At 45.5% G+C, this 27,241-nt stretch overlaps 1 protein-coding gene across 4 annotated transcripts in view; it reads left to right on the top strand.

The window, feature by feature from the left end:
• The window catches only part of LAMA3 (laminin subunit alpha 3), a 264,586-nt gene extending 238,425 nt beyond the window's left edge, over positions 1-26,161 (top strand). For all 4 annotated transcript variants that reach the window (XM_032311338.1, XM_032311337.1, XM_032311339.1 and 1 more), the window contains 13 exons: positions 752-869; positions 1,245-1,385; positions 3,906-4,045; positions 4,802-4,933; positions 5,987-6,140; positions 9,669-9,838; positions 13,012-13,195; positions 15,171-15,311; positions 20,756-20,915; positions 21,021-21,151; positions 23,367-23,460; positions 24,733-24,852; positions 25,603-26,161. In XM_032311338.1, the coding sequence (XP_032167229.1) occupies positions 752-869; positions 1,245-1,385; positions 3,906-4,045; positions 4,802-4,933; positions 5,987-6,140; positions 9,669-9,838; positions 13,012-13,195; positions 15,171-15,311; positions 20,756-20,915; positions 21,021-21,151; positions 23,367-23,460; positions 24,733-24,852; positions 25,603-25,748 (1,831 nt within the window). In that variant the 3' untranslated portion in view covers positions 25,749-26,161. The remainder of the gene's footprint in view (positions 1-751; positions 870-1,244; positions 1,386-3,905; positions 4,046-4,801; positions 4,934-5,986; positions 6,141-9,668; positions 9,839-13,011; positions 13,196-15,170; positions 15,312-20,755; positions 20,916-21,020; positions 21,152-23,366; positions 23,461-24,732; positions 24,853-25,602) is intronic.
• The last annotated feature ends 1,080 nt before the right edge of the window (positions 26,162-27,241 follow it).

Genomic DNA, 27,241 nt, shown 5'->3' with positions numbered 1-27,241 from the left:
AGATGAACACATTCCCGTTGTAGGAAGGAGGAAACAGTCACAGGTTACGTCACCAGAATGGGGCTTGAACCCAGGCAGTGTGGGTGCAGAGCCCTGAGCTCCCGGAAAGAGCCCTTGAGCTGTCACAGTCACACACAGTGCCAAGAATTCCTGTGTATTAACTTGTTTAATCCTCACAATGCTTTCCACTGTTCCAAAGTGGCATGGATGAAATACCAAGACACATTCTTTCATCACTGACTAGAACCAAAATGCAACTGTTTGTTTCTACAGAGTTAACAGTAACTAACTTAAAAGTGGACAGAAAAAAAAAGCAAAGCCTTTTCTAGGGCATTCTCGGCTCTAATAGATAATGTGTTCATTAATATGTATTTATCTAATATTTGGGGTCTGTTCATTTGTTGATACACTTCCTAGTCACCTGTATCACCAAGACTCTGGAAGGAGAGCAGGGAGCAATTCTAGAGATCTACCTTTTCTGTCTCTGTACTTTTTGAAGACACTGGCCATTCTTCCGTCAACACTATTACCTTCATTTTTAAAGCTGAGAATGCGGGATCGTGGAGAAAGGAAGTCAATTTTCTCAGCTTCGCGAAATAAGTAGTGTTATAGAAATCCCGTGAGAACAAGTACCCACAAAACACGTACTCGTTTGTGGGAGAGAAGGACCAGATGGTGCGGAGAATTTCAGTTCCAGGTCTCAGACAAGCCTGGTCTGGTACATCTCTTTCTTTTTTGTACCCCAAATCAGGTTTAACATTTCTACACCTGCTTTCCGAGGCTGCATGAAAAATCTGAAGAAAACCACTGGTGTTGTTAGGTTGAATGACACTGTGGGAGTCACCAAAAAATGCTCGGAAGACTGGAAGGTAAGAATTCAAAACCTTGCAGGGCAGTGCGGCTCCCCAGCCAGCCCGTCTTGTACTCATTTACAGCCCTGTATTCATTTACAGACCAATTTTTGAGTTTTTGTGGTGGCACACAGTATTATGGTGAACTGATTCATTTCTACGTCCCCCATGTTTGCAAGACATAGAACCCCTCTGGTCTGCATATTACATTTGTAGGAAAGAAGAAAGACCAACTTGACACACAAAACTCATGCAGAAAAGCAAACTGTGCTTCTTTCTAAGGCAACGGAAACCACATTAGATAGGTCGGGTGAAGTGATACAGGATAAGATCCTGAATGTCAGCCATCAAACCATTCCAATGCCAGTAATTTATTCCACATTTGCATTTCAGCTCGTGCGATCTGCCTCATTCTCCAGGGGTGGACAGTTGAGGTTCACCAATGTGGACCTCCCTTTGCCCAACGAATTCCAGGCCTCCTTTGGGTTTCAGACCTTTCAACCCAGTGGCATGTTACTTAATCTCCAGGCACAGGTATGAAGTATTGTATGAATACTGAATAAGATTTAAACCTGAATCAAGTTTGATGTCAAAAACGATAGAGAGATTTTGAAGGTAAACTAGTTGGGTATTTCATCCATCATCACACGGTAAATGACATTGCCTGTTTCAACCATGGAGGTTACTCCTCATCGTGGGGCAAGTCCTAAAAGAAATAAGGCCAAGAAAGTACATTCGAGTTTACAGAGTTGAATTTGTATGTATTCATGGACTCGTTTTCATTCTTCCTGGGTTTATTTCATGAGTTAAGGTGAATTATAACTGTTAAAAGTAATAATGGAGCCTGAAGTTTTTGATAGAAGAAAAAAATCCAAATGCCTCCCCACTATTCCTTTTTGATTCCACAGAAGATAGCTCTTCAGATTCCTTTCTTGCAGCAGTAGCTGGTTGGACAGTATTTACGTCTGGGGAATGAGAGAAGATAGGGTCCTTGGCTCTTTGTTCATGTACAACAGAGCGACAAGATGGTACCCTCTACAGCTTCATAGGATTTCCCTTGTGCCATTATGTAGGTATAAGTGTTAACTAATGTTTAGAAATCCCCTTGTGGAATGAAGCAGATTTTAGCGTAGAAGTAGAACATTGACATTCTTGGCTTTATTTCTTTAGGATTGTCTGCACAACAAACATTAGTATTTGTCAGAAGGAAGAATGGTAGTGGATTCTGTGGTGATGTCATATTAGAAGTCCTCGTCTCTCTTGATATATATTTGCTCATCAGCCTTTAGAGATTTTTTTAATTAATTATTTTTATTAACATATAATGTATTATTTGCCCCAGGGGTACAGGTCTGTGAATCATCAGGCTTACATACTTCCCAGCACTCACCATAGCACATACCCTCCCCAGTGTCCATAACCCAACCACCCTCTCCCTACCCCCTCCCCGACCAGCAACCCTCAGTTTATTTTGTGAGATGAAGAATCTCTTATGGTTTGTCTCCCTCCCGATCCCAACTTGTTTCATTTTTTTCTGTCTCTACCCTCCAAGCCCCCCATTCTGCTAGAGATTTTTTTTTTTAAACTACCCCCTGAGGAAGCACGTGCCAGCACTTTGACTGCAAGAGTGCCCTTTCTATCAAAGTAGGGTGTTTCAACCTAGCTCTTTTGACGTCTAGTGCTTGTTTCCCCTGCCAAGGGTAGGGACTTGGAGTACACAATATACAAAATGGTCAAAGGCTGGCAGAAGAGTTGACTTAGCAAAAGAGGGGATCATTCCTCGACAATGGAGGGATCCTAGAGATATCCCAGCAACACGGCCTGCAACTCCTAGTGGGTGAGCTAAGGCATACATATAAACTGGCATTTATCCAGTTCATAATGAAAATTACCAACTGAAAAAAATAAAAATAAAACTGACAGTGGTGCCAACCACACACGGTAAAATTGTTCTATTTTTTTTAAAGATTTCTTTATTTGAGAGAGGGAAGGGGCAGAAGGAGAAAAAGAGAGAGAGAATCCCCAAGAAGGCTCACTGCTGAATGCAAAGCCCAGTGTGGGGTGTGATCCCAGGACCCTGAGATCGTGACATGAGCTGAAATCAAGAGTCGTATTTGTGATACTTAACCCACTGAGCCATTCAGCGACCCCATAAAAATTGTTTGGGATTAAAAGCTCACTGAATGATGACATCTTGTTGAAAACTGGAAAAATTGTACTCGATAGAAAAAATATCAACAAAATTAAAATGACAACTGCAAAAACAACACATATTTTTTTATTAAGAGTTGACAGAACCAAATCATCATGCCAAAATTTCAATCTGTAGAGTCTGACATTAGAAAATTGAACTTCCTAGAAATTATGACCAGAAAATTAAAAATTCATAATAACTAAAGAGAAGATATCATTGCTATAATCATATATTTTAAGAAAGGGATGAATCAAATCTTCATCTCAAAATTGATTCAGAAAAGAATTGATCCTAATGAAAATAACTTCAGAAAAAAAAACAAAAACAAAAACGAAACCAAAAAAACTGTTTTGTATCATTGATGGAGAAGTTAAATTGGAAAAAGAAAAAAGAAAAAAAGGGTGAGGGAGCCTGGGTGGCTCAGTCAGTTGAGTGTTTGCCTTCAGCTCAGGTCATGATCCCAGGGTCCTAGGATCGAGCCCTGCATTGGACTCCCTGCTCAGTGGGGAGCCTGCTTCTCCCTCTTCCTCTGTCTACTGCTCTGCCTCCTTGTGCTTTCTTTCTCTATCAAATAAATAAAATCTTTTAAAAAAAAATTAGTTTATGGACGTAGGTCCATAAGAGGCTTTTGACAGATTCATCAGTATTGAAATAATCTGCATAAGACTTTTATTTTCATAAACACAGAGTCAGAATATTCCAAAATAATCTTTAAACTGAAATAGTGAAGTCAAAACATTTGGGTCAAAACATCCTGACTGTCTTATCCATAGTGTTGACCATAACTTCAGTATTGATATCACCATAATCTTTCAGTGGAAATTAATGACATTGACAGGTATATTCTATGATGGTTTCAGACCCGGAGCCTGCAGATCTCCCTGGAAGAAGGTCACATTGAACTCAACACCAGGGATAGCAACAAACCAATTTTTAAATCTCCACAGACATACACGGATGGTTCACTGCATTACGTATCTGTGATAAGTGACCACTCTGGGTGAGTGCGACAGCACTTTTGCCAGATTCCTAAGACTTTTATTTAGTTTGATGGAATTTTCTAGTATCTTTTTTGTGAAGTATGTGTCTTGATGCTAACACTATACTACCAGTAAGTCTTAGCCTTCTTCCTGGTTCTCTATCAATGTCCTTATTTAAAAAGTGCATGGATAAAAATCCATCAGCCAAAAGGGGGCTGGATCAATGAACTGTGGTCTATTCAGATGGTGGGAATGAAACTGAATAATGAGCACAGAAGACCTCCAACTGTATGATGTGCATGAACGTGGCAGCATCCTGCTGAGTCAAAGAGGTTGCACATAGAAGAATTCATCTCCTGTGATTTCATTGATATAAAATTTAAAAACAGGCAAAGTTAATTTCTTTTTATCAGAATTCAGGATTCGGGGGTTATACCCTCTGACGGGGAAAAGGGAGCACATGGCTGGGTTCCTGAGTGCTGGTCACTTCTGCTTCTTTGGCTGGGCGCTGGTGTCACTGGTGTAGTCACATGGCAAAAACTCCACTGAGCACACAGGATATGTGCACTTTCTGTATGTATAGAATAATAAAAATGTAATTAAAAAAAGAAATACATGAAAAACAATTTCAGTGCTCTTTAAAAATAAACCTCATTGAACAAGTTATTTTAGGTTAAAGATACAGAGTCTGAGTTGAAGACCCTAAGTCGGCGTTGGGGTGAGAAACTTTCCCTCCTTGCCATTCTCACTCTTGTTTTGCTTTCTTCCTCTTCCAGACTCCGGCTTCTCATTGACGACCAGACTCTGAAAAGCAACCAAAGGCTACAAGACTTGTCAGGTTCCCAGTATCCCCTGTATCTGGGCGGGAGTCACTTCGAGGGTTGTATCAGCAATGTTTTCATCCGGAGGTGCGTGCCCTTTACCGTGTGTGGCTGACGAGCATGACCTGATAAGCAGGAGGGCATCTCCTTGCTCTAGTAATGAAGTTGGGTTTCTCACCATGTGCTGCATGAGGCTCTCATGGCATCAACTTTCAAACACCTTCTTAGACAAGATACACACATTAGAAACAAACCACCTCCCATAAACTCCTGCCTGGGGCCCAGCCTCCCTTTGTAGGAGCAGCTTTGGCACAGAACATTAGAAAAGGTCTACTGAAAGTTACCTTTCAGAGTATGGCCCTGAAGATTTTCCATACTGAAATTTTACTCCATTTTAATCAAGGTCATGCAGTTTGCTTTCATCAGCGCTCCCCTGTTTTGGGGAGGCTGAGGACTTGCATGGGCCAGCACTGCTCGGAAACCAGACTGTGACTTTTCATAGAGAGAGGAGCCTGGTGCTTGCAGGCAAATGTTCAGCTGTTCCTGAAGGAAGGCCCAGGACTGATCAGGAACCTTGGCAACCTTTGGGGGCTCTTGGGGGCTCCTACTATCCATCAAGGCTCAGACATGAGACAAGCAGGTTTATCTGTGAGACTCCCTTGCTCAAATGAAGCAAACTCAACCCATCTGCAAACTCACCTCTAAGGTTTCCTGATGCTTACCATCATCCTAGGTCATCAGTGCCGACTTTTCTCCTCTGTGCATAGTTCATTTTCACATTTCTAAATGACACCTGTTTCAAAGAACATACTATCATCCTCTGGCTTTGCCTCAGCCCTAACCGTTCAAGCCAATGAAATTTCTTAAGCCTTCACATGAGCAAGGCAAGGTGCTGGGAATTTTAGGGATTGCAGAAATGTTTCACAGCACATTGGCCTCCTCTCTGAGCCCGGGGTCTCCTCTAGATATAATGTGCAGGTAGGAAGTGAAAGTTTGCCTAAAGCCCAACAGTAAGAATGTGTGGCTTTGAAGCAAGCTCTATCTGCCAGGGTGTGGCTTTGAAGCAAGCTCTATCTGCCAGCGTATCTTCCTTGAGATTTCACAGTTGGACAGTGGTTTTCTTCTCCACCCTCGTTCCAGGCAATCAGAGAGTCCTGCGGTCCTGGACTTGACCAATAAAACTTTCAAGAGAGACGTGTCCCTGGGAGGCTGCAGTTTAAACCCACCGCCTTTCCTCCTGTTGCTTAGAGGTTCTACAAGGCTTAACAAATCCCACACTTTCAATATCAACCAGGTAAGGATCCCCAACACTGGCTTTGCTTCTCCCCCCACCCCCCAAGGATTCTCAGAAGCAAATCCTGCCTCATGTGAGATGTTGGGGAAGGGGTGGGAGTGAAGCGAGGGGTATAAATCGCCTGATCCCTTGGTGGTCGGGGCCCCCAGGAAGTGGGATTGATGGGTCGATAATAGTTGGATTATACCAAAATGTAAAAAAAAAAAAAAAGGTTTCCTCTCTTTTACTTTGTACCTTGGTGAAAATTGGGCAATTTTTGCTGACAGAACAAATTGAATCTGAAGTTTCTCAAGTCCTACAGAGGATGTCTTGCTCTTTTGACACTTCTGTTGTGTCTCCAGTGGTTACAGTATATACAGGAGTCATGCCCCTTCCCTGCCCACAGACAGCCCTCCACCCCGCCTCTGGTGACATCTATGCACGCCCCCAGGCCTTACCAAGACCAGTGTGGTTTGACCTTGACTGCCCATTAGAAACAGCTGGGGGGCTTTTAAAAGCCTAAGGCTCAGGCTCAGTTTGCATACCCCCCCCCCCATTAGGTCAGATGCTCTTGACGGCGGGAGGGGGGGTGGGGGGTGGGGGGGGTGGTGGGTGGGGGGGTGGGGGGGGTGGCGCAAGTGGCAGGAGCTTGTAAAGCTTCCAGGTGATTCTAATGTACAGTGCTAAGAGAGTCTGGAAGGAGTACAATTTCTGATTTGAAGGAGCAGAAGCATCGTAATGAATTGGACACAGGGTTAGGACTTAAAGAATTCCTTGCTGTGCCCGAGGTCAACAGTCTGACCTCCCCACGTCCGGAGGTTACAATTAAAAGGATTAATGGGTAATGCTGAGTACCTCCTTTGTGCCAGACATCGCGCTAAGCCCTTTAAGTGGCTTTTCTTACTAAATCTGCAAGTAACCTTGTGTGGGAAATAGTATTACTAAGCTTCTAAACTTCCGTATCACCATCCTAAAGTAATAGTAGCCAGGGAGTCTGTGACTAGCCACATGTTAACAGGAGAAAATGCTGCAGGGTAGAAAGGTAAGCAGTTGGCCCAGGTTCCCACAGATAGAAGGCGGGGTTGGAATTCAAAACCAGACAGCCCCCCTACCCCAGCCCATGCCCTCTTAACATGAACACGCTTCTCTTCAACACACTTTTTACCATGCTCCATCAGCCCCATGCCACTCGCCTGCCAGTGTTTTCCCTGTGGCACAGTGACTTGGAAGAGTTGAACAGACAGCACATCGTCCGAAATGTTCTATGCTATTAAGAAGAAATACAGTTGGTAGAGGGGAGTCATTTTACTCTTAGGAGAAGAACATTTTTAGGATGCCTCTCAGGAATGAGATCATGTGTTCCCTCTTTTTACTGGAAGGCTGAAGGTTATGGAGAGACTGAATTAACCCAGAGATGGTGGAGATGGTGAGAAGGAAATGGATCCAAAGCTATTGAGAAGATAGAATGTACAGGACCTGGATAATAATTGAATGTGGGTGGCAAGGGAGAAGCAGGAGTTAATATCAATCCAAGGCATCTAGTCCGGCTTATTGGATGGTCGGAGGTGCCTTTCATGGAGATAGGAGAAGGACAAGTATTTGGAGGAAGAGACTGAGGGGAGTGTGTTTTATATTGAGTGACAGGAGCCCGCAGGACATCTCCAGGGAGAAAGCTGGCTGGGCCTGTCAGGTATCTCTGAGGGGGCCTCAGCAGATGGCGGGGGCGGGGGCTGGAACCCTCCGTGTGGGAGCTGCCAGCGAACACGCTGTATCGAATTGTGCCCCTGTTCAAGCCCCCAGATTAGGTGGAATAAGGCGTTAATTCTACCTCCGAAAGTTCACTGACAGAACGAAAGCTAACAAGCAAGGAAGCTTTGTGGTTAAGGACTAGACTTTGGGATCAGACTTGCTGGGTTTGCATCAGGCTCTATCACTTACTAAGTGTGTGACCTTGGGTGATTATACAAACTCTCTATGGGTCTATTTCCTGCAACATAATGAGGATATATAAAGTAATATCTCATAGTGGTGCTGTGAGAGTTAAATGGGGGTAATAAACACAAACCATGTAGCAAAGTGTCTGGCACCCAGTGAGCATCAGCTGTGGTCATCATACACTGTAACAACCTAAGTGAAAGGCACAAAACATGCACCAGACCTGGGGTGACAGAGATTTTCCTGCCCCAGAGATCAGGAGGTGACAGACCAGCTGGGTCTGGAGAATGGGCTGGATTTAGACACGTGAGTGTGAGCAGAAGCCCAAAGCCAGAGGCTGGATGACTGCATAGTATTCCATTGTATATATATATATACCACATCTTCTTTATCCATTCATCTGTTGATGGGCATCTAGGTTCTTTCCAGAGTTTGGCTATTATGGATATTGTTGCTATAAACATTCGGGTGCACATGCCCCTTCCCTTCGCTAGATTTGTATCTTCAGGGTAAATACGGAAAACCTGATCTTGAAGGAATTTAAATTTGTTGGGAAGCTTTTAGCTATTAGCTCCAAGTGTAAAATGGCTTAAATAGTAAGAGGAGCTATGAAGTCAAGTAATAGACAGTTCGGGAGCAAGTAGGGCTTGAGGCCTGGCCCGGCTAAGCTCATCCCAGCTCCATCCTGTGTAGCTCAGGGCTTCCTATCCTCACCCCGGCAGCGCCCAACACCACATCCAAGGATCCGCTGGGCTTTATTAGTAAAGAATTATTTCTCAGAGGCCCCGCCCCTTACTCCCCCTCCAAGCTCACTGGCTAAGAGGGAGGTCACATGTTCATCCCTCAACCAACCAGTCCCTGGCACGGGGAATCCATGCCCTCCGCCTTGAACAAACAGAGAGGCCAGCTGAGCCCTGGGTCTTGGGGGAATTGTGGGCACAGGATCAAAATCTGGGCTCCCCCTAGCCAGGAAAAAGGGAGGAACAGCTGGAGAGGCTCAGTTTCTAACATTTTTTCCTCCTCCTACTTGATATTTATTACAGTTGTTTTTGAGCATTAAAACTTTGTTCTGTTCAAAAGCTCATCGCATTGTCTAGCTCAGGACGCGCTTCTGTGTATGGTTCAATTCTGAATACAGTGAAGACAGGCTGCTCCTACCCCCATGCCCTGCCCCTTCTCTCTCTCACACACTCACCCCTTCTGGTTCCTGCTCTCTGTTTTTGCACTGCCCTGCTGCAGAAACCCAAGGGAATGGCTGGCTCCAAGATGGGTAGCAGGTCGTCGGCTCCATGTCCCTCTGACGGGCTGTGCAGGCTCATGCTGCTGGCCAAATGCTGGCTCTCTCAAGGATGCCATGATTTTCCCACAGCTCCATGGTGGGGAGGGGCTCTGGATACCCACTGGCCTCAGGGGCGACCGCTTGTCAGGAAAGAGGCCAGACTTGTGTCGAGGATGGGAAGAACATGCATCGTCCCCAAGGTTGAATTCATCTCTATTGAGTAAATCTCCTAGGATCAGAGTAAAAACTGAGCGAGGCACTTAGCAAGATAAGTATTCTTTACTCTTTCCCCTTGATACTGAGCTCTCCTAAGTTTTTGCTTTTCTGCCTTGCAGCCATTGCAGGACACACCAGTGGCCTCCCCACGGAGAATGGAGATATGGCGAGAGGCCCAGTCTTGCTTGCCACCTCCTGGGGCCCAGGCCAGTCATGGAGCCCTCAGGTTTGGGGACAGGCCCACCAGCCACTTGCTGTTCACGATTCCCCAGGAGTTGGTGACAAACAGGTATTTTGACTCAGAACCCGACCCCGCATTTGTACCCCAGAGCAGGTCAGCCAGTAGGACACCACGTTCCTGTCACTAATGAAGTGGCAACACCACTTTTGGGGAAAGGGGGGCTGGCCCGCGCAGGGCACAGCCTGTGACTGCGTGAGTGTGCTCTGTCCCCGCAGCTGGAAGGCACACATGACCTGTGCTGCTCAGGGCTGAAACAATCCGCTGGGCTCTGGTGTAGAATTGACGGCATTCTAAAAATACGACTGATACTTCCTTTCAAAGCTGCTATTTATTTCTATGATAAATCACCTTTCTTCTTGACATTCTATAGTCAGAGAGAAATAATTCTTGTAAGTAGACTCAACGCCACATAGATCATTTTTAGAGAGCCCTTTTGGATTTCTTGTGCTAACAAGTCGCATCTCTTCTGGGGAGGAGGGAGTGAACAGAGATGTTAATTATGTCAGGGAAAAAAAAGTAAGAAAACAAGGCTTGTCATTTTCATGTGATTTGGAGACATAAATAACAAGGTGTCAAAATTCCTTTATGATTTATGTACAGAAGCAGAGTTTCCTGGGGTCAAAATGGCCTGGGTTTAAAACCCAGCTTTCAGTCCCCACTCAGCCACTCGCTGGCTGTGTGACCTCAGGCCACTTGCCAGGTGGGTCTTCTGGGATGCAGATGTCAAGATGGGATTAGATGTTGCAAGAGATGTTCTGTTCCTGTGGGAAATAAAGGTAGAGGGGGCAGGGGCTGGTGGGAAGAACTTCCCCTGAGACAGGGGCCCCGCACCTGTGAATGATGGAGCTCCCGCAAGCGAGGGTCACCCTTTAGAAGAATCCAATGTTGGGCATCGATGGCCTGGGTCTAGTTTTGCTGTTGAGCTCGGTCCTTGGCTGGGAGTTACCCATATGCCATTGCAGATCGAGGGCACGGGGTCTGGAACCTGCCACCCACGGTGCCCTACACCAGTTCACTCAAAGGGGGTTTGGAGCAGCAAGCTGATGGGTACCATAGGCTGTTGTTCAACTTTTCTAAGCCTCAGCTTTCTCTCCATGAACTTGGCAACAACATTGTTTTTGCAAGTTGCTACATCTCTTTGCACCACAGTTTTCTCATCACTTAAATGGAGCTGATAATGCTTTCCTTGTAGGGAGGGATGCAGTAGCTTGCAAGGAGCGGGCCCTTGGAGGCCCACTCAGTAAGCCAAGTGCATGATTCACGGGCAGCTGTGAAGGCTGGAAAGGGGAAGGGTGGAGTTTGGAAGGAGAACCCTATGCCAGCAGCTCCTCATCTCCATCTGTGCTACGGAAAGGCAGGTGATCCCTGACTTGCCAATGGAGACTGAGAAATGAGGTCCCACTCAGTTATTAGCCCTTCCTGGGGCTACCCTTTGGGAGGAAGGCCTACTCTCCATCACTGTGTTCTTGTTCAAGTTGACCTTGGGGACAGCAGTCTCTTGCAGGTGCTGCCCAGCCTCCCCACCTTCCTGCCTGGGCTCTGGCTGTCCTCTACCAGCGCTGCCCTCGCCCTCCCTGCAAAGCCCCTTCCTGTCTTGCATCTCCTCCCGGAGCATGCTCAGTGTGGCGAGTTCTCTGGCTTCTGATGATTCAACCCCAGCACCTTCCCCTGTCACACCACGGGATATGTAATCAATGGGGAAGTGATAAATATATGGTTAATATATTTTGGTTATAATATATGGTTGATACTCCTTTGCATGGTATATAGATGAGCATATTTTCAGGGTCATGCAAGTCCCGAATATGGACTATTCCATTGCTCTCCTTCGAATTTATATTCTAGCAGTCCGTTGCCTCTCCTTTGAAATGCTGCACCACTATTTTCTCCTGCTGATGAATGTATAAAAAAGCCACTTCACTCTCTGCCTGACTCTCCCATCCACCAGCAATGAAGCGTCTGAGCTACAGCATCGTACGCGGGGATTTGAATCCACTGGAGTCTTTTTTGGGTGTTAGTCAGTTAGCCTTTTATGAAAGAGAGCTGCTTTAGGAAATAACTCTGGAAAGCAAATGTCAAGCCTGATAACCAAGCCCACATATGTAAAGTACTTTAATTCTGTAGCAGGTTCGAATATCCTCCTTAAATTGGCTAACCCTCATCCTCTAAACCTCCGCACGCAGCTCCACCAAGAGAAATATTGAGCAGTGTCACCATCTGGTTGGTTTAATTTAACAAATATAGATTTCCCTTCCATTTTGAAGAACACCGTCCTCAAGGAAACTCCCTCATCTAAAAAATTCAAGTATCTCTGCGTTTGCTCAGCTTCACGGTATTAAAAAGCAAAGAGAAGTGACAGTGTCGTTTTCTCTTCCACTTCCTGATTCTGCCTCCAAGTTTTCCATTTATCATTTAATTCAACTATTCCATTATTTAATTCCACTCAACTGTTTGTCAAGTGCCTGCTGTGTATGAGGCACCCAGTGGGGATACAGCTTTTAGCAGGAGAGACCAAGTTTCTGCCTTCTGTCAACCCAAGGAGTGGGTGGTAACAGCCTGCTGATACCAGGATCCCCCACTACCTTTGCATGCTGCCATTTAGGCACCGCTATCAGTGCACCTGTTCACCAGAAACACCTAAGAGCAAAACCTCCATCTCTGCATTCCCAGCGCTCACCACAGTGCCTTTACACATGCTGCATACTCATTCAGTATTTGTTGGATGCATGGGTAGGTGGGTAAAAGAGTGAACGTAAGTTCTCGTGCAAAGTCCATCTTGCTCAGCCAGATGTGCATACACTATGTAACCACCATGCAAAGGAGTATTAACTTTCATTTTCTTCTTTTACTGCATGATGCTTGCTTAATTCCTGTTCTATCCTAGGTGGGGTCTTAAGGTCCAAGAAATAGGTGGGTGGGAGAAAGTGGCTCCATACTTTTCTGCCTCTGTGTTAAATATGTCTCACAGAAAGAAAATGCTTACCTGATGCTTGAATCAAATCCTTGTTAGTCCAGATGCCCCCTCACCCCCTGCACACACATACAGCTTTTATAAATTCTCAAAGAGATCAGTCATTTAATCAGCACATGCCTTGGTTTGTTCATTTGAATAATGAGGGTTGGGGTGTTTGCGCCTCACCCTCTCTTCCAGCTTCAGGGACTCAGGAAAACACTAAAAACCTCTCTTTCTTTCTTTGCCTGTTGCTTTATTTTCCTGACAGGTCACGGTTTGCTGTGGATGTGCAGACGGCTTCTTCCAGAGGCCTCGTGTTCTTCACGGGCACTCAGCAGTCCTATATGGCTCTTTACCTCTCAAAGGGACGGCTGGTCTTTGTATTGGGGGCAGACGGGAAGAAACTGAAGCTCAAAAGCAAGGAGAAATGCAATGATAGGCAGTGGCACACGGTAAGCGCCGGGGCTGTGGGGGCTGCGGGGGCTGTGTGAGAAGCTCCCATTGCCATGGAGCTCCCTGTGGAGAACCTGGACAGGCGTCTCAGCCACCTACCAGCTGCAGAGCTCAGCACAGACAGAGCTTGTGTGCTCAGAGGTACCAAGCACCCTAGCACCTTGGCAATGAAGACCACTGTGTACACCGTGCAAGGATCTTGTGCATCAATGTCTCGATGCCAAGATAGGCTCGATTCACTGCTTCTTCAGTCCCCACCATGCCTCCCTGGCTCTGTCTCCTCCCCCTCCCATCCCTGCTGCCTGGACCATTTCTCTCTGTCAAGATAATGTCCAGGTCTCTGGGGCTCCTTTCTGAGCCCAGAATATCTTCTGCATAACACAAGCTTCAAGACCCACATCCCTAGCTTTTCAGATCTTGCCTGAAGGCATTCCAGATGGCAAGAGATACAGGATAAGAAAGGATAAGAGCTGGGATTCAAGAGAGAGGCAGGGCCCGGATCATACAAGTGTTGCAGCCAAGGTGAGGACTTGGATTTTATTCCGAGTATCTCTGAAGCTTCTTAAAACTCTTCAACTAAGTAACGAGCATTGCATGAATAGGTGGATATTTTCAAAGCTGTCTTTAACTGAAGAGCTAAAATGGGGATGAGTGGCCAGATGGATGCCACTGCCTTTGCTTCAAGAGGCCACAGGGAACATGGACAGAATTACCCTGTCTAGCATCTGCACCCCAAACCGAGAGGGCTTGCTGAAGGATCTCACATGTAGAGCGTGAGAGAAAGAGGGGTCCATATCAAGTCCTGTGATTTGGGACCAGCAATTGGGACAATAGAGGGACTGCTACTGAGACACAGAAAATGGGGAATAGGGGCATGTGGGCTGGGAAGGAGCAGTTTAGAGCTGGGCAAGAGTCAGGGTTCTGCTGTGAACCTCCTAGGGTTGAGTTGCCTGCCAGACATTCAAGCCCACTGCTCTAGAGAGTAAAGGGCAGAGGTCTCATAGCCGTGAGATGGCAGAATGCACTGTAGAGCCCAGGGGTCTTGACTTTTAGCAAAGAGTTGAAAATAGGTGCTCCCTTGTTAGTTAAAGAGTAGCCACTGGCCCCTTGCTCCAGGAGCCCTGCCAAAGGATTTTTTAAAAAAATATTGTATCCATCTATATGAGAGAGAGAGAATGCAAGTGGGGGAGGAGAAGGAGGGGGAGATGTTCAAGCAGACTCCATACTGAACGTGGAGCCCAAAGTGGGGCTCAGTCCCAGGACCCTGAGACCATGACCTGAGCCCAAACCCAGAGTCCGGTGCTCAACTGAGCCACCCGGGCACACTGAGGAATCCTTGTAAAACTCACTTTTCTGGGGGTGCCTGGGTGGCTCAGTGGGTTAAAGCCTCTGCCTTCAGCTCAGGTCATGATCCCAGGGTCCTGGGATCGAGCCCTACATCAGGCTCCCTGCTCAGCGGAGAGCCTGCTTTCTGCCCCCCCAACCCCAACTGCCTGCTTCTGTGCCTCCTTGTGATCTCTCTCTCTCTCTCTGTCAAATAAATAAAGTCTTAAAAAAAAAAAAAGTTCACTTTTCTAGCTTCCTCTATTCAGTATCTAACATGATCTCACAAAATCGGGATGACGATGACAAAAGTATGGAGAAAATTTTCTGATTTTTTTTTTTAAGATTTTTTTTAACGTATTTGACAGAGACACAGAGAGAGAGGGAACACAAGCAGGGGGAGTGGGAGAGGGAGAAGCAGGCTTCCCACTGAGCAGGGAGCCCAATGCAGGCCTTGATCCCAGGATCCTGGGATCATGACCTGAGCCAAAGGCAGACACTTAATGGCTGAGCCCCCAAATTTCTGACTTTTTAAAGCTCCTTGAAGAAACAGAAAAACATTGTTTAAAAAAAATGTCCTGTGATCAGTAATGAAATGCATCACCAATTGTCAAAGATAAAACATGTTAATATATTTTCTTTACTCTTAAGGTGGTGTTTGGGCAAGATGGAGAGAAGGGGCACTTGGTTGTGGATGGTCTGAGGGCCCGGGAGGGAAGTTTGCCTGGAAATTCCACCATCAGCCTCAGAGCACCCGTTTACCTGGGATCCTCTCCCTCGGGGAAGCCAAAGGTAAGTAGTTATGCTTCACGGACACACAAAAACATGCTCAGCATCACTAATCGTGAGGGAAATCCAAATCAAAAGCACCAGGAAAGAGCACCTCGCTGCTGTCAGAGTGTCTTTTATTAAAAGGACAAGAAATAACAAGTGTTGGTGAAGATGTGGGGACCAGGGAGCCATTATGACCGGATGATGGGAATGTAAATTGGTACAGCTGCTGTGGAAAGCAGTCTGGAGTTTCCTCAGAAAATTAAGAATTCCATACAATCCAGTAATTCCACTGGTGAGAGTTTACCCAAAGAAAATGAAGAAAGACCCTAATTCCAAAAGATATATACACTCCTGTGTTTACTGTAGCAGTATTCACAGTAGCCAAGACATAATAGCAACCCAAGTGTCCGCTGGTAGAGAAATGGATAAAGATGTGAAGATGTGATACACACACACATACACACACAGAGGAACATTAGTCATAAAAAAGAATGAGATCTTGCCATTCATGGCAAGAGAGATGGACATAGAGGCTATTTTGCCAGATGAAATAAGTCAGAAAAATACCTTATGATTTTACTCATATGTAGACTCTAAAAAACAAAACATATGTGGGGCACCTGGGTGGCTCAGTGGGTTAAAGCCTCTGCCTTCGGCTCAGGTCATGATCCCAGGGTCCTGGGATCGAGCCTCCCATTAGGCTCTCTGCTCAGCAGGGAGCCTGCTTCCCCCCCATTCTCTGCCTGCCTCTCTGCCTACCTGTGATCTCTGTCTGTCAAATAAAATCTTCAATATATATATATATGAACAAGCAAGCAAAAAAACAAAGAGACTCATAAATACAGAAAACAAACTGGAGGTTGGCTGAAGGAGAGGTGGGGGAGGGACCAAATAGGAGAAAGGGATTAAGAGATACAGATTTCCAGTTGTAGAATAAATAGGTCATAGGGATGAAAAGTACAGCAGGTCTGTGGTCAGTGATACTGTAATAACTGTGTGGTGACGGATCATTACTACACTTAGCATGGGGAGCATTTGGTACAAAAAAGTAGTTATGCTTTAGAACCATATAGAAAAATAATTCACCTTATAATAAAATTATGAAGGTGGTGGAAAGGCACAAACTTCAGTTACAAAACAATTAAGTCCTGGGGATATAATGTATGGCATGGTGACCATAGTTAATAATAATAATAATACTGTATTATATATTTGAAAGTTGCAAAGAAAGTCGATGAAAGAAAGTTGCAAAGAAAGTTCTCATCTCAAGAAGAAAGGGACTTGTAACTTTGTGTAGTGATGGATGTTAACTAAACTTATTGTGGTGATCATACCACTATATACATATACATAAATACGTATATTTATATAGAGAGAGAGAGAGAGAGAATATCACTATGCTTTTACACTTGAAAATATTATATGTCAGTTACGTCTCACATTTTGATCATTATAATTACATAAAGTATTCAAGAATCTCAAAATATTTTAAATAATTTTTAAAATCCCTAATTAAGGGGCGCCTGGGTGGCTCAGTGAGTTAAGCCTCTGCCTTCCGCTCAGGTCGTGATCTCAGGGTCCGGGGATGGAGCCCTACATCGGGCTCTCTGCTCTGCGGGGAGCCTGCTTCCTTCTCTCTCTCTGCCTGCCTCTCTGTCTACTTGTGATCTCTCCCTCTCTCTGTCAAATAAATAATAAATAAAATCTTTAAAAAATAAAATCCCTAATTGATGTCTAAAGCCCACAGAGAATATTCCCCTCTTTCCAACCCTTCACTTTTTATTTTATTTATTTATTTATTTATTTATTTTTAAAGATTTTATTTATTTATTTGACAGAGAGAAATCACAAGTAGATGGAGAGGCAGGCAGAGAGAGAGAGAGGGAAGCAGGCTCTCTGCCGAGCAGAGAGCCCGATGCGGGACCCGATCCCAGGACCCTGAGATCATGACCTGAGCCGAAGGCAGCGGCTTAAACCACTGAGCCACCCAGGCGCCCCCAACCCTTCACTTTTTAAAGAAAAAAAGATTCTATTTATTTATTTGACACAGAGAGATAGAGAGAAAGAGAGAGAGAAAGAGAGAGAGAGAGCACAGCAGGGGGAGCAGCAGTCAGAGGGAGAGGGAGAAGCAGGTGCCCTGCTGATCAAGGAGCCCAGTACAGGGCTCGATGTAGGACTCAATCCCAGGACTCTGGAATCATGACTTGGCTGAAAGCAGACACTGAACCAACTGAGCCACCTAGGCGCCCTCCCAACCCTTCACTTTCAAGGTTCAGCTTGACACACTTGCCTGAAGGAATGAATCTAGGGCTTCTCCATGGCTTTATAAATATGAATCTGTCAGTTTCTCTTCCAGGAAATGCACAAACATCGGTTTTAGATTATAGATGGAGATTTTTGATTAAGATATTGTTTTCCAAACTTTAGCAATTTGTGTCACATTCAGCATCTTTGCCAAACAGAGGTAAAAAAAAAAAAATTATTTAATAGCTTGCTCTTGGTCCACTCACAGGTTGTGTTGATTTTATTTTTTTAACATGTGCTGTTGGGGGGAGGGGCAGAGAAAGGATCTTCAGCAGGCTCCACATTCAGCACAGAGCCAGAGATAGGGGTTGATCTCACAACTCTGAGATCATGACCTGAGCTAAAATTGAGAGTGGGACACTTAATCAGCTGAGCCACCCACAAACCCCAAAGTTAAGTTTATTTAAAACATATTTTTGTCTCCCCATGCATGGAAACCCAATATTTTTTGCCATAAAGAGTAGGTAACCACAAAATAATGGTATTAATAATATAATATAACATTATTATGTATATTAATATATATTTGTATATTTATATTAGATATATAAATATAAAATAAAATATATAGTAATATATACTTATCTATTAATATATAGTAATAATATAATAGTGATTTTTTAAAAATATTTTATTTATTTATTTGACAGAGATCACAAGTAGGCGGGGGGGCGGGGAAGCAGGCTACCCACTGAGCAGAGAGTCCAATGTGGGGCTTGATCCCAGAACCCTGGGATCATGACCTGATCCAAAGGCAAAGGCTTAACTTACTGAGCCACCCAGGCACCCCAATAATAGTGATTTTAAACACAAAATAGTGTTATTAAAGTCTGGCCAGATAGTGTGGCTATGCTCCCTTCATTTGGAGAAAAAAGAGTTTGACAACCGATCGATACATCTTGCATAATTACACGTGGCATTTAAGACATATTCTTGCAAAAATAGAATGTGTTCCTTGTCTTAATCAGAAGGTTAGAAAGGGAAGTGAAAATGGACAAACTTGGTAAGTGAATATGTGTTTTGATGTTATTTGGTGCCTGAAATAAAATTATCTCAAGAACCAAATTTAGGAAAACTTTGGGCTAAGGGAAAAAGACAAGTCCGTTTGTCCCGGGAAGCAGGGATGTGTGCGACGTTTGTCAAGGGCAAAGGTTTTGAGGTGGCCCTGGCTCCGGGGCTGAGCTCAGTGGGCACCCTGCTGCTCCTCTCTCCTCCCACACCAGCAGAGCCCCCATTACATCTGCATTACTTGGGGTGCTACACCCAGCTGTCTGTCTTCTCCCTGATTTGTCTCTTACTCCCACACAGTGAAGTAAGGTGGCCGTCTGCACAGTTCAGGCCTAGAACCACCCTCCCCTGAACGTGCTGCCCCAGCCCAGCCCCTCTTGCCCCTTCCCTTGGGGCTGCTGGCCCATTCTGCCGTGATGTTTGCTTACAGTGCGGGAGGAAGGCCCAAGACCCAAATCTGGGCCTAGAAATGGACCTAATTAGAAGAGGAAATTTCAGGCAACTTGGATTCTAGGCGGTCAGGCTAACCTCGCCTTGACCACCGTGTCTCAGCCTGGGAATAGGCTCAGCCTGGTCCACTTGAGTTTTGCACTGGGGTTTGGGTCAAGGCCCCAGCAAGTCATAAAATATTGTTTTGCTTTATTTCCTATTATACATTTAATATACATATATGTTTATAACATATAATATAGTTATATATAATCAGTTTATATTCATACTGCATGTAACTATACATGTGCATTATATATAATGGATATTATATAATACTGTGTAATATATATGTGATATAGCATATAGTACATATATAATAGAAAACATTAATTGCCAAAGAGAACCCTCAATGTTAATGTTTGCTTTTCTGTAACCTCTGTACCCATTTCCCTCTCATAGAGGTCACAGGTTGGGGTAGCTATTCCGAAGCACAATATGGGCACTCTGGTCCTGGATACGTCACACTCAGGATCCTAATATAAGGCACAACCCATAGTACTCCATTGCATCACCCTTACAAACCACATTTCTCCTTGCAGCATTCCTTCCGCTTGAGGCGGCAAACCAACGCTTACTCTCTCCTCCATAACCTTTCAGAGGGCAGGCAACATCCAATCACCGTCTCTTCTGATCACCAAAATCTGCAGTCGGCCCTGAGGGCTTCAGTGTTAGGGGGTGACCTCCCCTGGACGGTCTGAGCTTGGTTTCAGAGACAGGCTCTTCATTGGATTAGGTGGTAAATCTTAAGACACTAAAAATTTCATTGTGAGTCCAATGGGTAGTTTACCGTTGATTACTGACACTGTCTCTAATATGCGTCTCTAATGTCACCATGTCTTAAAACTGGCCTATCCTGCATCTGTTGTGTAGGATTCCAGGGTCCTAAAAGCACTTATTCTGGAAGGAAGTTTAAGGATTTTATTCAGTGAGTCCTCCATTTCTTTTTGAAAACTTCTTGAAAGTTACAGTCTTTCTCCCCAGAAAAATGTGCAGAGAACATCCGGTATGTAACTTAAGGGATCACAGAATCCCCAGAGGTACATCCTTGGGCTCTCCAGGGAGGAGCCCTTCTTCTGGATAGGCCGCTCGAGGTGCGGTCCGTGTCCCCGATGCTGGGCTTCGTGTCTTCCTTTAACTCCACGGCATTCATGATTTGTTGGTGCTGCACTGAGCCCAACAACGTAGGAAGCTTTTTTACACTTTATTATTTTTGGAATGTTTTGGCCTCTTTTTCAGTCAGCTGTTCTGCATTAAGCAATCACATAGGCTCACGAAACTATCAGAAGGGGTTTGCACCTGCAAAGAGACAGTGAGATGTGGACACCATAAGGCAAGGTTCCCCTCTTGTAGCCCCGTCTGCAGACCTGGGTCAGGTCACTGACCAGCACTGGCCAGCAGCCTCCACCACCCCTGCCTCCTGCACGCAGGTGACCCCTCAGACTTCAGCTACCCACTGGACAGCTGGCGTGCAGCCTTTTCTTGGCAGTGAGGACAGGAAGCCAAATGAAACCGTCAGGCCCACCTGACTCAGGGAGGATGGTTGAATCCCCCTACCTGTCCCCTTCTGCAGACAGGTGTCCTGCCCTTAACCTTGGCTGCCCCTGTGTCTCTGGGAAGTGTGGCTTAACTTAATGAAGCTTGCTTTTCTCTTCTTGCAGAGTCTCCCCCAAAACAGCTTTGTAGGATGCCTGAGGAACTTTCAGTTGGATCAGAAACCCCTGGACACCCCTTCTCTGAGTGTTGGTGTGTCCCCCTGCTTGGGTGGCTCTTTGGAGAAAGGCATTTATTTCTCCCAGGAAGGAGGACATGTTGTCCTAGGTAAGGGGCAGTTGCGAAGAGTTTAGGTCTTGGAGTTTGAAGAACTCGATCCTTTTTTCTTGAATTATGATATTTTAACTAATTTTTTTTCTTTCCTTTTGAAAGCTAACTCTGTGCTGTTGGGGCCTGAATTTAAGCTGGTCTTCAGCATTCGCCCAAGAAGCCTTACCGGCATCCTAATACACATCGGGAGTCGGCCGGGGAGGCACTTATGTGTTTATCTGGAGGCTGGAAAGGTGCGCACGTGTGAAGACAGGGTCTGTGGGTTTCATTGCTGGAGACCGCAGTGGGGGGTGTTGTGAGGGAGCGGGATTCCATCTTGTTTTAAGAGACTTGATTTCGGGGCTAACTTAGTGTTTTCCTTTAGCAAATCACTTGGTCGTGTTTCCTGTTCATCATCTTTAAAATTGGGAAGACTCAAACAAGCTGGGCCAAATTCTACCTGCTGCACTAAGTTACATGGCCCTAGGGAAGTTACTTAACTTACTTCAGACTCACTTTCTTTATCTTTAAAATGTGGGTAATAATGCTGATATCTTAGGGCTTTTATCAAGAGAATAGAAACTGTCATATAGTCAATAAATGTCCATTTTTCTCTCCTCCCCTTCACCCTTGTCACATCTCCACTTTTCCTCATAAGGGCAGTACCAGGAGTCATGGAATAGATGTTCCCAACAACTATCTACACCGTGTCATGCCCATGCCCATGGCCTGGTGTCCACGGAGTCAGTTTTGGATTTTCCTTATGGTCCCTACACCACCCATCCGCCTCTGCAGCCCCCACAGCCAGGGTGGCCCCTCGGTCTGCCCCCCAGGCTTCCTTTGGGTTGACCTGGACTCCTCTTTCCGCGTAGGCTTCTACTGTTCCCTCCTGCCCATCCCTCATGGGCCTGGTCAATACCCTATTCTCACCACCAGGTTCTACCTCTTTCCTTTTCAAAAACTCTTTAAAAAAAAAAAAAAAAATCCTTCCAGGAAGACCTCAAGGCAAAGAGCAAATCATGATAATGTTAAAGAGCAAAAATTCAACTGAGTGAATTCGAAGATCTTCTTGACCTTACTCGAGTCATGAATCAGGCAACATCCCATCTAGCAAGCAGAGGGGAGCTCTGAGGAGTTGTACAGAAGGAGTGAGGGTGGGACAAGGCAGTCATAAGCAAAGGAAAAGAAAAGATTCTTCCAGGCAAGGTCACCTTCCATTAGGGCAAGGGCAGGGGGTCTAAGTGGGTGGATTACCTCACCTAACTTTTGGGGTGGGCTTTGGGGAGGGCAGGGAATGAAGAAGACCCATATGACAGATTGTAATGTCATGGGTGCTATTCAGAAAATTCCTGACTGATCTATTAAGACTCCATTTCTGGGGGAGGTTGAAAGGTCACTTAGGTTAGGTATTCAGCCCTGGTCTGGTAACAGGGTTTAGGGGGCTCCAATTGGGGCCTGTGTTTTTCTATTTAGCCATAATATGCCATTTTCCTTCACCTCTACCCTTCCACGGCTTATTAACCATGAGGGGTAAACTCCCAGAAGAAGATAAAACAGCCCAAACTCCTGGAACACTTTGTATTTGTGAAGTGGCATTTAAGTGTGAGCAAGGCCTCAGATAGGCCAGAGGCACAAGCAGCCCCTTGCTGGCTGGCCTGGAGAGAAGGCCGGCTTTTCAGGGGAGCGGGAGGGGCTCCAGGAGGCCTTCTAGAGGGGAAATCATCACACACACAAACACTGAGACCTGATGACCTCCGTAAGGGCAGTGACGTTGTTTAGCTGGAAAATTGCCTGAGAATTGGCAGCACGATCTAGCTACATGCAAATTAAATGCAAATTAGTTACCAGCTTGCTGATTTTAGTCCTCGCCTTCCTTCACCTTGCTTCAGCCCTTGGCCCTGGCCCAGAATTCAGGGGGAATTCAGGATTGTATATGATAGCATGAGGACCTGACCCCTGGCGCGTGCCCAGTACAAATGCAATCCATGAGCTTGCTGAATTCGTTGAACAAGAGCCCCTTGTAAGGCGTGCATTCATGGAATTATTATCATTGTCGGGGCCTTGCAGCAGGGTATACGCCTCAGCCAGCATTTTTGCCTTCCAAATTTCACATCCTTCTAAACAGCCACTGTCACATGCTAACAGCTGAGAAGGCTCTACCATGCTACCCAGTGCCCTCTGAGTGGAGCCTGCCAGAGGAGGGGTTTGGACTGGGAGGGAGGACAGGGCTCGTGGCTTTTGGCAGCGATGTCAGGCTGGGCCCCAGGTTTGCAGCTTGCTCGCCTGGGAGGGGTGCAGCAGAGAGATTCTTGCAAAGCTGGCCCCCATATCATCTCCCGGTGTGGGAGGGGGCTTTCGTCTAAAGTGCTTCAGTCTGGCGGGGTGGCAGGGGCTGGGAAGGCAGGAAGCCTGGGAAGTTGGCTCCACCAGCCCTTCTGAAGGCCATAAGAAAATGCCTGTGTGTTCCAGGTCACGGCCTCTGTGGACAGTGAGGCAGGGGGCATCTTGGCATCGGTCACACCAAAGCGGTCTCTGTGTGATGGACGGTGGCACTCCGTGACAGGTATGATGGCCCGTAGCCTGTTGTTCACACCCTGAAGCTGTCTCCCTTTCCATCTGGACTTGAATGTCCCTGAGGCCTCGTCAGCAACTCAATCCCTTCGAGTCTGGCTGAGCTCAGCTACGCCCCCCACCCCCTTCCGGGTTCACAGGGCGAACACCGCCATCCTCAACCCACCCCAGCAGTGAGGACGCAGTTCAGGGTGACTGCAACCCGTGCTCCGTCCTCGGTACTCTGTCGCCGACAGAGAAGTTTTTTCTTTTTTCTTTTTTCTTTTTTTTTTTTTTTTGAGCTCGGAAAACTGATAAGCTGTTTGTTTTCAAGGCAGTATAACATTGTGATTTAGATTTTGGCTCTGAAAGAAAAAAGAACAAAGAGGAAATCTCAGTTTGGGCCTTTACCTAAGTGACCTTGAACAAGCCACTTAATTGCTCTTTATCTTCCGTTTCCTCCTCTGCACAATGGAGGTAAAAAAAAGTAACCTCCGCCTCCCAGGGTGAAAATCAAACAGGATAATGTATGCAAAGTGCCCCGCAGGGTCCAATCTGTCGCAAGGGCCCAGTAAGTATTTGCTCTTACTATTGTTAAAGTTTATTGTTGGGCTGGTTTTTTTAAACCACCATTTAACGTTACTGCAAGGGACGTAGACATACCACTGGGTGGAGAAGGGCCTGGCCTCCCGCAGCCAGTCTGCTGTTTTATGAGTAACCTGTGTGCGTGAGCTTGGAGATACATTAAAGCGCATTGGCTAAAATGTCTTTTGTAAAAAAGCTAGTGTCTGCTTGTCTAATTGGAATGCTAACTCCACAGCGATTAGGGACGACTGTTAACACTGGAGGAATTTTATTTGGAGGGTCAAAAAGCGACTCGGGTTTCAGAAGTCAGCGTCTCCCGGAAAGAAGCTAATATCACATGAAATAAACATGAGCTCTGGAGACGGGGCTCGGAATCCCAACCCATTCAACTTGTAACTGTCCTGTCAGGCTCCTCAATGCCTTGAGAGTCATAGTCTTTTCTCTCGGAAAGAAGAGTGAGATATCTTCCTCACAGATGCATTTAAGGATTGAATTCTGTAATGTATGCAGAATACCTAAATACCCCCTTGGCATTGAGAAATGAGTTGGATTGAGTCTAGGTCGACTGAATGCCTACCAGCAGCGCTCCCACGGAATGAGTTGAGCAGAAGCCGGTGGTGACACACTAGCGTCGACTTTAAATATTGGGCAGGGCTCTCCTTGGGTGACTGACCTGACCAGCTTCCTTTCCCCCCCCCAGTCACCATCAAACAGCACATCCTGCACCTGGAGCTGGATGCAGAGAACAGCTACACAGCTGGACGGCTCCCCTTCCCACCTGCCGACACTCGAGAGCCACTACACATTGGAGGTGTCCCAGGTAACTCTGGTCTTGACTTCTCCTACACCCATGTTGCCCCACGTCAGCTCTTAACATATCCGTCTTAGCCCAGCAAATCCAACGCCCCAGCCCAGGGGTCGTTAGATGAGCAGCAGTTGGCTGGACGGTGGAGACAGTGAAGCCCTTTGCTCCAACACATGGGAAAACTCAATTGCTAGCAATGGGCGTGTTGTATAGCCCAGGCCACATTCCTGCTGCTGCTTCTGTCCCAGGCCTATCACTTATAATAAGCCCCTCTTACAAGGCTGTGTTAACCTAGAAGTCTGGTATCAGCAAAGAATCAGGAAAGGGGCTAAGAAATTGGTCTCTTCTCATAAGTTGCTTAGTTTTCCTGGTGAGTTATTAAGCTCTGGGGGGCCAGAATGGGAGGAGCAAGCAGGTTCTCGAATTCTGCCTGGAAGGAGCTTTGTCATTCTTCCTTCTTTTATGTTCCTCCAAATAGTTTGTTAATTTTATGGGTCTTCCATGACCCATAAAAAGCACCGGAGTTCAGAGTTATTATCTATTGATTTGGGCTGTGGAATCAGCTTCTTGGAAGAACTCAAAGAATAGCCTTGTTGTTGACTGATCATAGCAGGTGGGGGTGTGGGGTACCAGCTCAAAGGAGGAGGCCACCAGGTGGCCCAAGTCCCTCAGTCCCTTGAGCTCTAAGAAGACTCTTTTTTAAATTGGGTACATTCACTTGAAAGAAAGAATTACCCACTGAATGCCTCTTCTTTTCTCTTGAAGCTGGTTTGAAGACCCTGAAGCTCCCAGTGTGGGAATCATTTTTTGGCTGTCTGAAGAACATTCAAGTCAACCATGTTCCCATCCCTTTCACGGAAGCCCTGGACATCCAGGGGACTGTCAATCTGAGTGGCTGTCCTCACCACTAACTCAAACCTATCACACAACAGGGGAAGCCACACACTAGACCTCTAAGAGCACAGCTCCCCAGCACACCTCCCTCTCTCCCCACAGGATCATTCTTGACTTAAGACACCTTCTAGATGAGGTTGCTAGCAAGTCCCATTTTGAATTCTGACCACACGTACTCATCATTTGGGCACTCAGTGCCCCATGTGTATTTTATATAAAAATCCCGTTTCTCACAGATGTTGAACAAATTGTTACACGCTTTTGGTAATCTCCTCTTCCACTAAAAATGAAATGTCTTTTAAAGAACTTTATCTTCCACCTGGTTAAAAAAAAATAAATATCTTTTAAAGCACTTTAAAAACACACAAATTGTACATGTGTTAAGGGCTTATAACTTATGGGGTTAAATAAAGGCAGTGTATTCTTTAAATGATGATGTTTTATTAGCATTAAACCAATGGCTTGATGGGCATTGTTAATCATACTAATTCTTCAGCACATGTTCGGCATGCTACCTACAACACAATTTTCTGCAGATAATCATGAAGCACATAGCAATGAGGTACTTTGTGTTCCCAATGTTGGACATATAATCAGGCACAAGAAGTAAATCCTATCCTGAATGAGTACGCAGTCCAACTGGGGAGACATGCAGTATTCGTAAAATTTTTAAATAACTGACAAACCGAATTAATGAACCTCTATTTCCCTTTGGTTTCCCACGTATAGTCTGCTACCAACCAAGTCTCAATTATGATTATCAATTCCTTGAGGACAAAGACTCTCTCGGAGGAGAACTGAGATGGCTCTACATCCTGTAATTAAAGCTTTGCATGGCAAGCTAACAGAAGTTAGTAGGAAGGAGGACCTGCTTCTGGTTTTATCTACAAAATAATGAGCCATGTACGAGGCCAATAATATTACACAGCACCACTCTTCCTAACGAAGAAGACTAAGTAAGCATTTTTGTGTCTTCTACATGGTATTTGTCCCTCAGAAGAAAAAGAACAAATAATTCTGAAATTTGGACATAGTAATCCTATATGGTATCCTCGTTGCTCCCTGCTCTCTCTCTCTGAAACGGAGCCACACTCCCTTCAACCCAGTACTCTTTGATGACCCTCACACTGCAGGCCTGTGGGCATGTTTTCTAACAACCATAGCTGTACAACCGTGGAATATTCTCCTGGAGAAGTAGCAAGTTCTCCATCACAGAGGGCATTCAACAGAGGCTGACTGGTGGGCATTTGGGATGCTGTGCTGACTCAGACGTTGAATTGCATGAACTTAAGTTGGGTGTTTTTTTAAAACATTTGACTTTCCAGTGAAAGCTTCATCAGGCGATCACCACCCGGACACTGAGTCTGCATGAAGAGCCTCCATTTTACCTGCCTTGGCACCAGCTCCACTAAACGCGTGGTTCTCTCGTCCAGCTTCCTGGTGTTAACCTAAGTGATTTATTAGTGATTATTCATTAGCACTTCTAGATTCATTATAAAGGGATAACGAA

Source organism: Mustela erminea, chromosome 13 (assembly GCF_009829155.1).
Source record: "Mustela erminea isolate mMusErm1 chromosome 13, mMusErm1.Pri, whole genome shotgun sequence".
Classification (NCBI taxonomy): domain Eukaryota; kingdom Metazoa; phylum Chordata; class Mammalia; order Carnivora; family Mustelidae; genus Mustela; species Mustela erminea.
This window is presented reverse-complemented; position numbering and strand designations above follow the sequence as displayed.